Source organism: Heptranchias perlo, chromosome 30 (genome assembly GCF_035084215.1).
Source record: "Heptranchias perlo isolate sHepPer1 chromosome 30, sHepPer1.hap1, whole genome shotgun sequence".
Classification (NCBI taxonomy): Eukaryota; Metazoa; Chordata; class Chondrichthyes; order Hexanchiformes; family Hexanchidae; genus Heptranchias; species Heptranchias perlo.
This window is the reverse complement of record NC_090354.1, coordinates 12012031-12029549: the sequence shown is the minus strand read 5'-3', so window position 1 is coordinate 12029549 and position 17519 is coordinate 12012031. Positions and strand designations below refer to the sequence as shown.

Below are 17519 nucleotides of genomic sequence, written 5' to 3'. Positions count from 1 at the left end.
TTCCTCATGTCTCCATCCACTTTGCATTGTCCTTGGAGATGGAGCTGGGTCTGCACCTGCACTACAATGAAAATCCATGGCAGAGATGAAATGAGGCGACGGGGGAGTGTTCCCAGCCTCCTGCCTCAATCTCCTGTGACTGTGCTTGCTGGGCACCCCGACACACAGGTGCCCATTGCAACCTGGTGTTATGGCCTATTTCCAGGACCCCCAACCACTGGATAGTCAGCAGGGGTCCTGGGAGCAGGCCGAAGACAAGCGGGGCAGTTGCAATTTTAAGTTTTAAGTCCCCTCAGTAAGAAGGCTTGGTCTTGGAGGCCCGATACACAGGTACAAGGCTCGGCTAGGGGACAGGCCTTCACTGGGGGTGTCCCCCAACTATGCTAATCGCCTGGGATAGGAAATAGCAATGCTTCTGGGCCTAGCTGCAGTGTCCTTCTTCTGTCCAGTGACAATGATGGGGGGGGGGGGGGGGGAGGTGAATTTTAAAGGTATAATAGATATAAAGACTGATTCAGTGATCCTGACAATAATGTATTAATTGTGTAGCTTACCTGTTCCAGCTGAAAGCAATAATGTGGGATATGGTGACTGGTTCAACTTTTCTTCTCCCTTTGAAACACAAGACTATAGTTATCACACAACTACGACACATGTTTATAAACTGGCCATTGTTATTCATTTGTTTAGGTTACAGAAAAATGTTATATATGGATATTAATAGGTAAAATGATCAAAAAACACAGCCTTGGAAGGATGACTTTAATAAGAATATCCAACTTTCAACTGCCTAGGAGCATATTAGCATTATTTACTTATTGGTTAGTAGGTTACACTTACGCATGGTTTTCAGGCCTTACAATCTGAAACATAATGGGCACGATTTTAAAAGTGAAAAATGAGTTGGTTGGGGGCGAGGGGGGCATTCAAAATCGCAACCGTTTCAGACCTGACTCCAACCTGCCCATTTCCGGTTTTCACCAGGGCAGGATGAGGGGCGGGCGACCAAGCCAGTCCCAGGAGGCGGGTCGGGCCTTAAAAACTTTCAAGGAGGCTGCAGGCCTCCACTTTTCCACAGTTTCCGATTTCAACCCCGGGGGGCCGGGATTCCCGGGCGTTCTCTTTCACGCCACGTGAAAAGAGGTGAGAAGGCCCGAGACTGACAGATAGGTGCCTTTCTGGCACAGCTTGTTGGCCCGGAGGAGCAGGAGTGCTTCTCCCTGGCCCAACAAACCTACCTGCAGCAACCCCCGCAACGATCGTGGAACCCCGCCCACGATCTCCACCCCCCCCCACAACGATCACAGACCCCCGACCCTGATCCCTTCCCCAACGATCATGGCCCCCCACGATGACCCCTGATGCCAACACCCCCCCCCCCCCCCCCCCCCCCCGTGACTGTCCCCCGATCCCGCCCTTCCATGACTGACTCCCCTGTGCCAACCCATGCCCCTTGCGCCCCTGTGCCCCCTGCCCCTGTGGTCCCATGCCCCCCATTTCCCCCCCCACCCCCCCATACAAAGAAAGATTTACCTTAAGACTTACCTGAACATGTCCTCTCCCTGGCTGCTCTCCCATCCGACTGAGACCAGCCTGTCAATCAGGTCGGTCAGTCGGACGGCTAACCGACAAATAAAGACGTCCTTATGTCAAAATCTAAGGACGTCCGGGAAACCCGTACTTCCGGGTTTCCTGTCCGCAATTTGACCCCCCCGACCCCTTCCCGGCTCGGAGTCAAAATCATGCCCAATAAGTTACAAAATACTCTTAGTGGTTATAGTGGAGACACACTTAATGCATTCATTTGACATTCCACTGTCCATTATTTTAACAGAGGTGTTCATCTATTTAAAATAAAATAGATGAACACCTCTGTTAAATAGGCCATATGGCAAAGGAGACAGGGAGGGTGGATTGTTACAATGGTTTAATGGTTTAGAAGAAAAGTAATAAATTCCAGAGTGCTCCTTACCTGAGAATCATGGGAACTCATAGAATTTGATTGCTTAGTAGCTGTATCTGTACCCTGATCCCTGCGAATATCCTTCTTCAACACTGCCTCTGCTTTGTGTATTATTTCTTGCAGCTTGCTGACAAAACCATCCTGCTCTGACAGTAGAATGAACTCCCTATTGATCTGAACAAGTCATGGCACAATTAGTCCACGGTATCACAAAGCAGATTTACAGTTCATGGCAAATGCAAAAGAAGTAATACAAGCTTTTGAAGTGCCCACATTTACAGAATTACCATAACACACTGAACGTTCCATTTAACTGCTGCAACTAAACACTGGTTGACAGATATAATGATTTATTAAGCGTTGATATCATGAAAGAAATTTCAATAATATATTCATCAAATTTTCCCTTTGCTTCATAAAAGAATGATTGCAGTTTTGCAGCACATTCAATTAATCAATTCACAATTCGGTATGGTATTTTTATTGTGCAAATGTGAACCCTCCACTAATGCCAAGGCAGAAGTTGTTCAATTCTTCCATGCTCTTGAGTTCCTGAGCACAGCTACAGTGCTGTAAGGAGACAGGTGGAGCCCAGGCATTCCCCTGTGAGGTAGTGAGTTGAAAGTGTTGTCTCCAGACTACTATTGGATGCCTCTTGGTGCCTGGCTCAGGACAGAACCCTAGGAGAGGGTTGGTCACCTGCTCTCTTGGCTGCAGAATGCTCATGGTACAAGGAAGTGACCAATGTGACGAGGGCATTTACTTCAAACTGAACGAGCATTGACATTTCATTGGCACTTTTAACTTTTATTGGTTGAGCAAATCCCATACATGAATCTTCCTAAGCTATTTTTACACATCTCTGAGTAACAGTAGCAACAGCAGCGTTGGCAGAAACTTGGGAGGAGGTTGCTTGCTTGACCTCTCAGCTAAATTATAGTGCATAATGTGAGAGGAGGATAAAAATAAATAAAAATGGAGAAGAAATAAATCATAGAAAATGAAAAAGAGAAAGGTGGTAAGATATGAAAATAATAATGTCATAAATAATAATCAAAGATTTTCTGTAAATAATATTTAGGCCATATAGAGTCATTAACAGCACTGCTTGATTTCAGGGGAAGTAAGGGGAAAAGACTTAGTGGGGATGAAATTGGTCTTCAGTAGAAATGCAAAACAGGTGATAATGAATCGGCAGTTCGTTTTACGCTCTGCCAGATTTTCTTTGCCATTGACTTCAAAATGGGCTGCCGATTTGCTATCGTCGATTTGCGCTATTGCTGAAGACCAATTTCACCCCCGGTGTTCCCTAAAAAAGAGGGCTTTTTTCATGCTTTACCTACCATAACTGCTGCAATATCTTCAGGGCAGTCGCCTTCTAAGTCGAACTTGAATGTGACCATTTTGTTGTTGTGTGTCTGGAGCTGGCACTCGACAACTCGATCTCCTTTGTCTGAAATCTGCAGCGGAATGGAAGGTGTTAACAATCAGCACGCATGACATGTGACAGCAACAGCTATTATAATCTGTACTAACTGTATTCATTGCAGGTGTTTCCTTGTGAAAGAAACTGCTCTACACTGTAAGGATCATCAATCAGAATCTTTAAAACAAATGAAAGAGCTAAAGACACAGATGCCAAGAAAAAGGGGCCAATTTTAACTTTTGGCGTGAAATAGGCAGTCGACGGGCAGAATCGACCTGCCATCCGCTGTGGTTGCTGCTGTGAGACCTGAGCTATTTTGAGGCCCGGGCCTCATTTCCATTGATCTGGCAAGCTGTGCGATCCCAGAAGGGGCTCCACGCATGGGCCGGCCGGCAAGAGTATTGTGGCCGCTGAACGCTGGTACAAATGGAAAGAGTGTGCCTGATGCACACTCCACCCATATGTACCTCAAAATTGCACTCAAGAGTCCTATGCACATCATAGGACCCACATTTGCATCTTAAAAGTGGCCTTCTGCCTAAAACAGGTAGGCACTCTGGCCGACCCATCTAAAGGCCCCTACCAAGATGGTGGTGACGGGAACACCAGTGTAAGCAGGGCGGTAAGTGACCCAAGGGCATTTTCAGACTTTAATTATCATAGGAAATACAACATTACAGGGTAGAAATTAGTCTGGCCCACACTCGGCACTGTGGAGGCAGTGAGTGCCCGAAGCAAGAGGCCCAAGGATCGATGGAAATTGGTCTTCAGGCCACATTTGAATAATTGAGGCGAGCTGCTGGCAGCAATCGCGCCTCCACGGGCAGCTTGTGCAATGGGAGACATCAATTTCGAGCCACCTGCATCGCCCTTCAGGAAAGACGCGGTGGGAAAGTTGGAGCAGGGTATTGAAGGGTGCAATCAAGACTGCTGTGGAGTTGGAGTAACATTCCTGCTCTTCCTGGCTCCAGAGGAGGGTGTTCCTTAAAAAAAAAATCAAAAACTTACCTTTGGTTGGCACCTTGGAGGCTGCTAAAGAATCTTGAGCAGGGCAGGCTCGACGCCCCCCCTGAATTTAGCAATGGGACCAAAATCTGTGCAGAATGGGTGCAGGCCGTCCCACTGCTAAATTGGTATGATTTGGGCCTATTTTATACCTGAAAAATAGACCCAACACATACCAATTTCTACCCCTACTACTTCTTTTGTCACTTGTGTTTAAGTCTGCACTGCAGCAGTCCTACAAAGTGCAGCAGCTGAGCTATGTTTGATACTCATTGCATAAATGCGCAGTTATTAGTGCTAGGTCCATTTAACATCAATATGTGTATCTCCTGCTCGGTGTACATAGTGTCAGGAATGTTACATTAGATCTATCGACAAAATCATCTTCATTCTAGCCAGGAGTAGTGGTATCACTATATGCAGCCTAGATCTATACCATGGTATAGGTTCAGTGTAACATCCCTGAAACTTGTCTAGAGATTACGGGCGCTAAATTGGGCCGTGTAGCACCCATTGTTTCGGCGCTACACAGCCTCTCCGACATCCAAGATGGCGTCTTGAATGCACACGCACTTTTCCTGCATGACGTGCACCAGACGCCATCTTGGTATAGGAGTTTGTGCAGGCGCAGATAAGAAACGCTGGAATCATGTAGAGTAGGGGGAAAATGGCTTCAATCAATGTGTGACGCTGATTTAAAGTGTCACACATTGATTGAAGCACAGTCTTAATCCCGACCATCTGAACGTGTCTTACAGTGCCTGGAGAACCCCCACCAGCACTATTTAAAGGGACCATGCAGGATTTACAAGCTGGTGGCTGGATTATTGCCTCTGGCTGCCGAGACATTTGTAACTGTTTTCAGGGGTCTCCTAGACTTCAATACTAGGACGCGGGGATATAGCCTAATATTTAGAGCCAGGACGTGCAGGAGTGAAGTTAGGAAATGCTTCTACACGCAAAGGGTGGGAGACGTTTGGAACGCTCTTCTGCAGACGGCAGTTGATGCTAGCTCACTTGTGAATGTTAAATCTGAGACTGATAGATTTCTGTGAACCAAGGGTATTAAGAGATATGGGGCTAGGACGGGTGTATGGAGTTAGTTCACAGGTCCACCATGATCTCACTGAATGGTGGAACAGGCTCGAGGGGCTAAATGCCACTGCCACTTGCTGCCTCCTGATATGCACCACCTTCTCCTGCAAGAAAGCGGGACGTGTGCCTGGGTGATATGTCTGTCAGGGCTGAATAGCTGCCAGTATGTGTGGCCTGTGAGTTGTGGGTGGGCGGCTTGAAACAGTGGTAATGTGTAAGGGTGAGAGGAAGCATCTGATTGGAAGAGTTGAGTACTGATGGAAAGAGTTTATTGGTATGTGGGGATCGGGGGTGTAGTGTGTGGAGCAGTTGGTTGGAGATGCCACTTGACAGTTGACCTCGCTCATCTTGACCACTCATGTCATAGCACTGAACTTTTTCCTGCACTGCATCCATGTTCATGACGCCGTGTGCCTGGCATTGACTTTGTCCCTGCTGCCTCCCACTGTCTCCTGAGTATATGTCTGGAGGGCCTCTTGCATCCCCCCCCACCCCCAACCCTACCCCCTTGCAGATATAGGATGTCCCTCCTTCTGTCCACCTCTTGCACCCAAGGTCTCTAGTGCATCAGCAGAGAACCTTGGTACATGCACTCTCACAGGCCTGGTACCAACTCAGATTGGAGATTGGTGAGGTCTGGCATGCAGATTGGGGGATGTGGGATTTAGTAGTGTGCAACCTTTATTCAATGTTTTAACATAACTCATCAGTGTGTAAACATAGGGGTGGGATCTGCATCTGTGTTTTACATGTGCGATGTCTGATCTCTGTTCAGACTCCATGCAGACAGTGGACTGTTATTTTCAGCAAATAACAGGTACCAGCTACCTTTAAGAGATTTCTAAGCAACATCTTCCCTTTAAGAGATGGCTCTCCCTCTGGTGGTGGAAAGTGCAAATTGCATTCATTCCACGTGCAAGGCCTGGAAAGGAATGCGGATTGCAAGTAAGTGCTCCCCTGGGACCTAACTCGCGTCTTGCCTGCCCAGGGTCCATCGGGCGCAGGGTGTTACGCGCTAACATCGCCCAGAATGGACCCTTAACCAATTTCTCTCCCTGTAATTCTTACTTGCATGCAAAATTCTTTCCTTTATAGTGTGGGAGTAAACACAGACTTTGTACCACAATGTGATGGGAAGAACTTCTTGTGCGAATATGCGGGAAAGTAAAAAAAACAGTTGGGGAAAAAAATTCCCCTTGGCCTTTGTGTTGCAAATTTTTGCTGGCATGGTATTGGGGAATGCTTACATTAAGAATTCGTAGCCTGGATCTGCCACGCCTACGAATGAGTTTGCTGGATATACGTTTCACTGGCAGTTTCGTTGATCCTTCTCCTGCAGATAGACCTTCATATCCATCACTCATTCCAGACGCAACATCTGAAGCATAACTGTATAAGACAAACCAGAACAGCCAATTAAAATGGCGCCAACCTTGTTGTCAAACATAGTGCTGGATTTCCATCAACTTGTTCAATCTTTTGGTCGTAGCTAGTTGTAAGAAAAATTTGTTACATGGCACGGGTTCTGATGGTAACATGTGAAAGAAACATTGAGTTAAGAAAATAATGGAAGACTAATGTTTATGCTTTCAGTATGGGGAGGTAGTAATTCCATTATAAGAAAAGTGTGATTCCATTCAGTTACTTCAATTTTTTTTTATTGTTCACAATTTCTTTAAGCAAGTCCAAATCATTGCACTCTCTTTTTAAAAAGTGTTGCATTTAACCCAACAGTTACAGGCTATTTAGACAACGGCTGTAGGTTCTCATACAAGAGCTCCTTGTTCTTGAAGGATAGCTGCCAAAAGTAGGATGAATTTCCTCAAATGCTAGCCAGTATACTAAGTGGAATGCAGCAAGATGATAGGGCCTACACTCGGGAAGGGAGAGGTTAAAAGAGCTAGTTTATGTTGCATGCATGACATGTGATACATTGAAAAAATAAAGCAAAGGAACTATAAAATAATGTATTTTATGGCCAAACTGTAACATGCTGATGGTTTTCAATGACTCATGTTTTTTTACCATAGTAAATATGGTTACTGAATCCTAATTATAGATGTGCCAGGTCTAAGTGGCTGTAAATCTTTAATTTTTCTCTCACTCTAATTATTTAATTCTTCATAAAACAGAAAGTTCTGCTATTGCGAAAATTGGTCTCATTTTCACTTCTACATTATTTCTTGACTAAAAATAAAATATTTTTTTATTGTACATGTTGTAAGTACAAATTGCTGCATGACATCTTGTTTTTCCACAAAAGTTGATAACAAATTCTTTATGATGGTACAATGGTTTTCTCGTGACACCATAAAAAAAAATCAAACACCTTATCAAATATTCCACCCTTTATGATATGGATTTCTCTACTCCTTTGAAGAACTGCATGTTGTGGTCCAGATAAGAATTAGTGAAAGTTACACAATAAAGACTGGCAAATTTAAATGCCAGTCAGAGAATGTACACAGATATTTTTTTAAATCAAAGTAGACTCAAGTTTTTTGCTTTTTTATCCTATTTGATTAGACATGAGGGTTAGGGATTCAGACACACAAATCTTAAAAAGTGGGAGGACAAGCTGATTAAAGATGTAAAAGGAATAAGGAATTTTGGGTTAATGGTTTATAGTCATTTTGATTTACCTGTCAACTGGTGAATTCAGCCCACTGTGAGGTGACAAATGGTGTTTTGAGGGAATGGTCACAGCAATGCTCTGTAACAGAAAGACGCAAAAAGGAATAAGAATTATGCAACATTTATTGAAATACAATACTAATCAAACTAAAAAAGCTTCAATGACCAGAAACAAAGACCAAAGAACTGGGCAGTAATCTGGTGGAGTGGATCACGCACTCGTACAACCGGCCCAATTTTCATTTCATTACTGGAATAAAAATCGGGCAAGTTCTACAACAGGTCCGTGATCCACTCCGCTCCGCTCCACAGATTACCGTCCAGGTAATAAAGATGAAAATTTACCCCAATATTTAGATCTGCGCTCTTTGCAACACTCTTCTCCTATATTACAGTTAGTTTGTAAAATATTAAAATAGGTATGACTTGTTACTTCAGAAGTAAACACCACCCTATTAAATTAGTACTTTCTAAAGTTATAGAACGTTTCTTAATTTTGGAATTGTCTCAGAAGCCCTAGTCTAAACAGTGATAGGCAGAATATTTTTTGGCAAGATCATTCCACTTTTGATGTATGTTATGTACTTGGGAACTCTGCTGTTTTGAACATTGTGCTGAATGATCTACATTATTGCTTTGAACATTTTCAAAGCCTTTGACATGGTCTGGCACTGTACACTTCTAAGCAAGTTACCCTCATATGGCCTCCTACCAACACTATGTTCATAGCTCTTATGTGTTCTTTCAAATCTATGCTGTAGTTGATGGTTTGTCCTTTGACTCTTTTTCCATTAACAAAGGTTCCCTAGGGTTCTGTCCTCTCTCCCACCCTGTTTGTTCTTTATAAAATAACCTCCTCAAAATCATCCACTAACCACTCTTTTGCTGATGATTCTACTCTACATTCATCAACTTCCTTCAAATCACGGAGCCTCAGTACTCAGAACTGTCAAGTCTGTTCTTTTCAAATATGCTTTTCGTTCTCTCTGCATTCCCATTGTGTTGCAATCAAGACTTTTATACAGTACTTTTTTATACAGTACAGTATACTTTATTCTTACTCTAAATCATTGCTTCTGAGGGCCTGAAAACTGTACAGCTCCTTAGCTCCATTAGTCTTTCCTTCTTCCTAGAACCTTCAGACTTTTGAAATCCTTGAAAGCTTGGTGTCATCTAGTTACTTCATTTCAATTTTCCAATAAAGTTATTATAATTGTTTATTGTAATTTTTATTAAATAACAGTTACCCTTTTTGAAATTATGTGGGAAAGTACCACATGAAAGCATTCTTCAAACCAATTAGTAAATCTAATAGTTTATTAGCATGCAAAAACTCTAATATGATCTTGCAAGATTTTCTTTTGCTAGTAGGAAACCAAATGGTAAGATTTAATAGATATAATATAACTATTCACGAACGAAAATTGAGAAGAGGCACAAATTGAAGCACATAACTCAAGTCCATTTGAATATGTTGGAATCCACTGGTTTGGGGATGACTCTCCAATATCCCGTAACACTGTCTCACTGCCCTGGAACTTGAGGACGAGCCTTTAAATATACTGCACAGACTGATAAAATTATGTCACCAAACAAAACTGTCCTTGAATAGCATTCCTGTAATTGACTCCAAGAAATAGATTCCATTCATAAAACTTATCACTGTCTGAAGAAAGTCCACTAATTTACAGCTGCCTGGCAGTCACTTACTGCTGGAAACTGGAGTCCGATTCCAGATTTCGGTGCTAATGGGTCAGCCATGTGCAAATTGTCATTGGAATCCAAGAATCCAGAAGAACTCAGATAGCCATCAGTCTCGCAATCAGCTAATTAGAAACACAGAAAAAACAATAAACGTGATTTGTTACAAAATGGCCATGCTAACATCAACTTTATTTTTCTTGTGTTACCTTTTAACCAAGAGTACAATAAATATTCTGATAGCAGTCAAGCGAATTTCATTGACAGGCCAATAAAAATACTGTCCAACCCTAAAATCCAATCGGTGGAGCAGAAATTGTTACCCTTTATATTGTAATGGTACCACAATTTAATGCATCAAACTGCTGAAAATACATAAATATATGAAGGCTTTAATTTTCTTGAAAATAAATTTTAATGGTCTGAAAGTATTGTGGTTAAGGAATTCATATAATATTTATAATTATATGTCCTGCCAATGTAATCGGATCTGATACAGGTTTGCCAAAAATCAACAACACTTTGAATCCTGAGAGCTATAACTCAGATGACTTGGCAGATATCAGGAACTGCCATATGAGCAACTAACTGACATGGTATCCCTTTGTGGTACAGTATATTAGAATATTAATATTCTGCTCCACATGGCTTCATAAAAATAGGCTTAAAAACACATTTGCTTTTCATCGATCTATTCCTATGTTATAACAGAAGGGAACAGAAAGAAAGATATCCACAAGCAATTACTGTCTTTGTTCTCTGTGTGTCACTTTACTAATAGTTTTGTTTGAAGTTTTCCTGTCAAGTCTAATATTCTATCAAGCGGCAAGCTTGTGTATAAATCTGTGGTTTAAAACCAGCTTTGGAAATTATTTCAAACTGCAACTAGAGATTTTCCACACAATGAGCTCCAGATTCCTCCAGGGAGCCATATGGGTGAGGATAAAGTAGATTTGCTTTACTCCTGCATTAGGAAACCTAACAAAGGCAAGAAAATACATGGAAATGAGGGTTAACAAACAACAGAATGAGGAAACACCATGTAATTTATGTTAAGTAATAAACTCAGAACTGAGAGAAGCTTAAAATAAACCATTCACTTTTAGATGTTAAGCACTATTTAGAAATTAAACAACATGAGGGTGAAATCTGCCTTGGGCAGGGATGCAACACAGGCGGTACCACCCGTACCCCAGTTTTATGATCCATTGATGTCAATGGGACTGAATATCAGACTTGGAGTGTAACAGGCGGCAGATACGATACTGCCTGTTTTGCCTCCCCGCCCAAGATGAATTCCCCCCCCCACTTTATGTCGTAGATTTGACCCATAAAGTGTTTTATGTGAGTCCATTTCGATTCAATATGACTAGTCTAGGGTTAAACCACAAGTTGAGGCTTTTCCAGCTACCCTATTTATGCAAGAGAATAAAATCTGGGTTTGAAACTTATTTATTTATCTCAATTCAGTCTTACATGTAGCCGATGAATAGTTGGTATTTCTATAACGAAAATTCTGGTGTTGATCAGCCTCTGGTTCCTCAGGCTCAGGTGGAAATGGAGGATTCAGCAGTATCTCAGTAGGACCTGTGATAGCTGGAGACTGGGATAGTTGAGTAACTCCGGCTGCACTTTCCGTTGTGTCTTGAGGCAACTTTAGCTCCTCCAAGAGTTCATAAATCTTTTTCTTTTTCTCTTGCTCTTTTTTCTTCAGTTCCTCTTGCATGCGTTGGTTTCTTTCACGTTTTCTTTTGACCTCAGTCACACGATCTCTGATGGCCTTTGCAACTAATTTGTAGTCAGCTTCACACACAAAACCCAAGGTTACCTAACAAAGAGATACACCACACACTCAAAAGCAGCACAACAACATTTTGCAGAACAAAAGTAATTTCACATTTACACATTTTTGATCCTCTGTAACATACCAAGTCTCCCCCTTGTGGGTTATTCATAAAATGTAATTTAATTGTGTGATCTCATTTTGTGTTTTCACAGCAACAATGCTCCTCATTGAATATGAAGTTAAATATTTCTACACTGATCTTTTAAGATAACTCTATTGGATCCTATTATGTAATAGCAATAAAAGAATGATACTGCTCATCTATTCTGTCTTTAATAAATAGATCTATATGTACATAATAATCAACAGAAGTTGAGATTACCTGTTCTGTAATCCCAAGACCTTTGCTCCCTGACATCTAAGAATTATTATGCTCTGCAGTCTTGTCCTCAATGAGACAAGACTCTGACAATCCGAAGCTGACTTTCTTATCTTTGTAACTCCTCCAATGGTTTAGAGGTTACTTGTGCTGTGTTGTGTGGGTCTAAATTGGCTACGAGATCCAGGTTCAATTCCTGATTTGTGTTGAGTCAGCATATCTCAGCAGGTGGGACATTACAGTAGGCCTCAGTGCTGCTGGGCTATGGAAGGGGGGAAAAATATTAGCCAGGGGTCCTGATCCTGATTTTTGTGCAGTAACTCCTGTTGGAAAGTGTGTACGTCGACATTGGGTGAAGACAAAGCTGCACCTGCGATGCCCACCATGTTGAATAGCCTACTGATACTCACTGTCTAAGTCACAGGTGGAGAATGGTCACTTGGGCAAAGAATCAGGGGGCTGCTAATGCCCATGGAACTGTACCCATGCAAGAGTCTATGCCTTCAAAAGGTGTTAGATGTGGCTCAGTGGGTTGCACTCTCACCTCTGAGTCAGAAGGTTGTGGGTTTGAGTCCCACTCCAGAGACTTGAGCATGTAATCTAGGCTGACACTCCCTGTGAAGTACTGTGGGAGTGCTGCACTGTTGGATGTGCTTCCTTTTAGGTGAGACATTAAACTGGGGCCTTGTCTGCCCTCTCAGATGGATATAAAAGATCCCATGACACTATTTTGAAGAAGATAAGAGTCCCTTTCTGATAGAACATTTCATCTTCAAGATTTGGATATATAAACAAATCAGCATTAATATAATCCACTTTATAGGGAAGTTACAAATTACACACAATTGTACTCTTCCAAGTTCTAAGCTCTATCTATATAAATGCAACTTCTTTCTTTTTATCAAATCAGAGCTATCCAACTATCAGCACTCAGCCTCCCATCAAGCAACTACCTCAAAACAAGGGCAGATCCAATCGACTCATAGAACATTGGTTAGAACATGTTTTTAAAAAATAGTAATAAAATTCAGTTTTATTGTTATCTCACCACATTATTTAGAACTTAAATTTATTGTTATATAACATGAAAACCTGTATCTGATTCTGGGTTAATGATCTGAGGCTGATATTCCTTTATAAGTTCTTCATTTTGGGGCATTTATAGCTCACTTCTGATACCACCATTTTCATTCTGACCACCTGATTTGATTCCACCTAAAGCATTTAGTTGTTTGGGACTAGTCTCGTTGCACAAGCTCTGTTTTGGTTGGGACCAACTGCAGCGATGGATTGGAAATTCCTCAAACACATTTATGTCAGAATTGCGCCAAAATTTACACCAGTTTCTTGCTAAAGGGAACTTACGCCCAAATTTCCTGTGGCGCTCATTTGCTTCCACTGGAATGTAAAAACCAGTGTGAAGCAAGTGCAAATGCAGCGTCACCAATAGGGGCCCAAGGAAACTGGTGTAAATCAGTTATGCATGAGTTACCTCACTAAAAAACGGCACTACATAGGAACCGGAATAGGCCATTCAGCCCCTCGAGCCTGCTCCACCATATATTTTCCAAACTTCTGCCACATTGAAGGACAAGGGCAGCATCACCTCCAAGTTCCCCTCTAAGTCACACAACATCCTGTTCTTTCATCGCCGTTGGGTCAAAATCCTGGAACTTCCTACCTAACAGTATTGTGGGAGTACCTTCACCACATGGACTGCAGTGGTTCAAGCAGAAGGTCCACCGCCACTTTCTCAAGGGCAACTAGGGATGGGCAGTAATGCTGACCTTGCCAGCGCCGCCCATATCCTGAGAATGAATATAAAAAATAAATTAGATTATGGCTGATCTGAACTTCAACTTCATTTACCTGCCTTTCTCCATATCTGTTGATACACTTATGTAACAAAAACCTATCGATCTCAGTCTTGAAAATTTTAATAGACCCTGCAACCACAGCCTTTTGGGGGCGAGAATTCTAGATTTCCATTACCCTTTATGTGAAAAAGTGCTTCCTGATTTCACTTCTAAATGGCCTAGCTTGAATTAAAAAATTTTGCCCTCTTGTTCTGGATTTCCCCACCAGAGGAAATTGTTTCTCTGTAGCTACCCGTTATTATTTTAAACACCTCAATGGAAAATGGAGATGTTTAATGTAGATGGGTGGGAGGATGCTGAAGCCAGGTTGGGAAGAAAGGTTTTAAGGCACAAAGAGAGATAACAAGGCAAAGTGAACTAGGAAAGGAGTTTCAGAGTAAACAGTATAGTATCTGAACAAGTGACCATCAATGGTGGAGAGGAGGGAGTTGGCCATTTAGGTGAAGGATATGTTTGGGTGTCCTTAGTCATTGCATTTCTTTTTATTCGTACCTATTTTTCTTCCTATGACTCCTCTACTGAAGGCATTGACTGCTTGCTGGGGAACGGATTGACAGGCACTTGTCGCCCTCTGGTATCTCGACCAGACGGCCACAACTATGTGTGAGTCTTCACAGTGGGAATTTAATTTTTTTCTCTCCTGAATGCAGTCGTTGAGGCCTGTTGCAGTACCACTACCAGCATCCTGGCTGGAATCAGCTAACTGAGCATAGATTGTGGATTGAACCTGGGACCCCTCTGATCCATACGGTACACCGGATAAACTTGCTCAGCCATTTGAAGAACTGATTTATTTAATTGACATATTAACAAAAAAGAATATTGACCACTGACGATTGATGATGGGAAGAAGATTATATTTCTGAAATTCTAATACACAATCATAAAGAGAATGGGGCTATTTAACCTACTTTTCACACTTGCTGCCAGTTATCTGCTGAAGAAAGATCCAGACCAGCCAATGTCAGCAGTGTTGATACTTGGAATAAGCACTTAAAAGAGGCAATACAATCTTGCAACAGTGTCTTTCTAGATGAAGGATCCAAGGGTTAAGTATTGGAGTATCCAATTTACTAGTGGTGATTAACTGTTACAATTTTTCCAAAAACATTCTTTTCAGCTAAATCCTTCTATTTTCATGGAGGTTTTAGGAAATAGTGAGTAGACAATGCGAAAAAGAAAATTAAATTGTGGGTGGATCATTTGCTAGTTATTCAACAGACTAATTTTTTAGCTGGAACAATATCAAACAAATATTGCCCAAGATTCATGTATAAATCCAATATTAAACTTGCATTAGGATTATCTAAAATGTTGGATTTAATGCACATAAATCGACTGAAAAGGATCCAGTAAAATCATATACTTTTGACATATACATGCAAATGCAACAAATGAAATCTACATTTCTTTCAGCCCTACGTGTTAACTCTGTACATGAGTAAATAGTGGTAACTTTACCATTTCCTGTGCCACCTCTTCTGAAACATCCTTATACAGTTCAAACAGGAATTCGATAGCTTTGTTGTCTTTGTATTTGCCATGAAGTTTCTTTGAGTCGTCCATGCGGAGCCAGAGTTTTAGGGCAGATTTTGCTCCATCATCTTCCTCTGCAAGTTCTACATGGACCCCAGTGTCCTCTTGAAAGAATGAGTGGTCGAGGAGATCTTGAATGGTGTACCTGCTCAAAAAAGGAATAGGACGCTAGGATTAAGCCAGTCGATGAATTTGGTAATTAAATATTCTCCCAATTATCTGAATTTGAATGTTAGTTGATAATTTGGATATTCAAAAATTTGAGTAAACATGGCTGCTCCTCCTTGGTTAAATACATGCACATTAGTTCACTTCAAGCTGAATAATCTCCAGCATGTTCAGATAGTGTTTTGCAGCCAATATGTGTGCTACTTACCTAACGAACAAAAATAACTGTAAAAGAAATACATCTCAGCGTTCTGAAAGTGCACTGATATCAGGCATCTCTATGAAGCATGATTTCAATAATGGATCAAAGTTATGTATACTTTTATGGGTGACTTTAACATTCTCTATTGTATGGGAAACACTGTTATTAGAATAATATGTGGTTTAAATGAATATTGCCATACCCAATTTTACCTTGCACTGTGATCATTAGTTTTGCTTAGAAGACCCATAAAGAACCCACTTTCTGGGAATATGCTTACAATTTTGCTAGAAATATTGAACAGAGATCTCAATGGACGCATTTACAATGTCATTATATATACTCCAACACAGATTCCCCTCTAGATAATGATTCAATATCATCCAAGGCTTATGCAGTTATAATTATGCAATTGGAATTATGCAATTTATAGCCCCCCCTTCCACTTAGGTGACCTTTGAGCAAGTAGAGGAGGGTTTTCAACTTCAAGTGCTCCCAATAAAATGCTCTGCAAGATGACTGAAGATTAGAAATCCATTATCTGGTGATCAGTGATAATAGAAAGGTGCAGATGAAAATTATTGGAATGGCAGGCAAAAATGGTACATTTTAATTAATCTTCTTGTTTCTTAGATCTGCAGATAGAATGAATTAGTGTGGACTGGAGTGCAGCCTTCAACACATTCTCACTGCTCCTACTTGAAAATGGGGTTGCCAAGAGGATTTGGGTGTGGTCAATTCACTGCAGGCACAATGGCCTAGAAATTCAACAGTGCAGCACAGGTTTTTCCGGCGTTAAATGGCTTCCTGAGCCTCAAATATGGCGGGCAGGAAGTGCACGCTCATTATGAGCCAGAAGTGTGCCGCCCGCCATATTGGTGCAGCCAAAAAATTGGCAGCAGGGCCTACCACCTGTTTGCAGCCCCCTCTGCAATATTGGGTTGCCGTGAACACAGCCGGCGACGGGCAGGCCGCAACCAACAAGGTACGTGTTTAAAATATACTTACCTGAATGAACCACAATCTGGTTGCTGCTACCCCCTTTGATCCCCTCCACAACCCCTCACCATTCAATAAGGCGATGGCTGATCTTCTACCTCAACTCCACTTTCCCGCCTTATCCCCATATTCCTGTTTATAAATGGAATCTACACAATTAGCAAGTATACATGTCTGCAGTACCAACTGGAAACTGCCTAAAATATCTTTCGATACACCAATGTTAGATTTGTCCTTCTAGTCAAGGAATTAGAAATTCCTTGTATTCTAGCTGGTCATATGGGACTGGGAGGGACAGATCATAGATGAACTCTCTATCTATTTGCAAGATTAACCTATGTCACCAGACAAATGATGACCAGATTCTTACCTCTCATCTTTGTTTTGGCGTATACATCCTTCAATAATCTCTTTGAGCTCTGGGACTTTTACTTTGTTAAAGCTGGCTGGCTTAACACCCTACAGAAAAACAAAAAAATTACCGTGCCTTTAGTCTAAAATTGCAATCAAATGGATAAAGTGTTATGTATAGCAATGATTAACTGGATAACTGGTTTTATGGTATGAGTTTAATTACATCCCAGATAAACCCAAGTAAACAAATTCAGTAACTTTACAAATATGTCATATCCTGTCATAACAACTTTATTTGTGTTTGTGATAGGTCAATGTTGTAACTATGAAGCATTAATTCTTTCAGTGCAATTCTTCCAAACTACATGGAGAAGGTGATCACTTACAGTCATAT

At 41.5% G+C, this 17519-nt stretch overlaps 1 protein-coding gene across 3 annotated transcripts in view; it reads right to left on the bottom strand.

The window, feature by feature from the left end:
* wnk4a (WNK lysine deficient protein kinase 4a) overlaps positions 1-17519 on the bottom strand; it is a 70512-nt gene that overhangs the window by 19141 nt on the left and 33852 nt on the right. For 2 of the 3 annotated variants that reach the window (XM_067968904.1, XM_067968906.1), the window contains exons 5-13: positions 17142-17230; positions 15328-15550; positions 11301-11652; positions 9834-9949; positions 8132-8202; positions 6737-6878; positions 3307-3423; positions 1973-2137; positions 555-612 (exon numbers count right to left, since the gene is read on the bottom strand). In XM_067968904.1, the coding sequence (XP_067825005.1) occupies positions 555-612; positions 1973-2137; positions 3307-3423; positions 6737-6878; positions 8132-8202; positions 9834-9949; positions 11301-11652; positions 15328-15550; positions 17142-17230 (1333 nt within the window). The remainder of the gene's footprint in view (positions 1-554; positions 613-1972; positions 2138-3306; positions 3424-6736; positions 6879-8131; positions 8203-9833; positions 9950-11300; positions 11653-15327; positions 15551-17141; positions 17231-17519) is intronic. The other variant, XM_067968905.1, reaches the window with a different exon arrangement.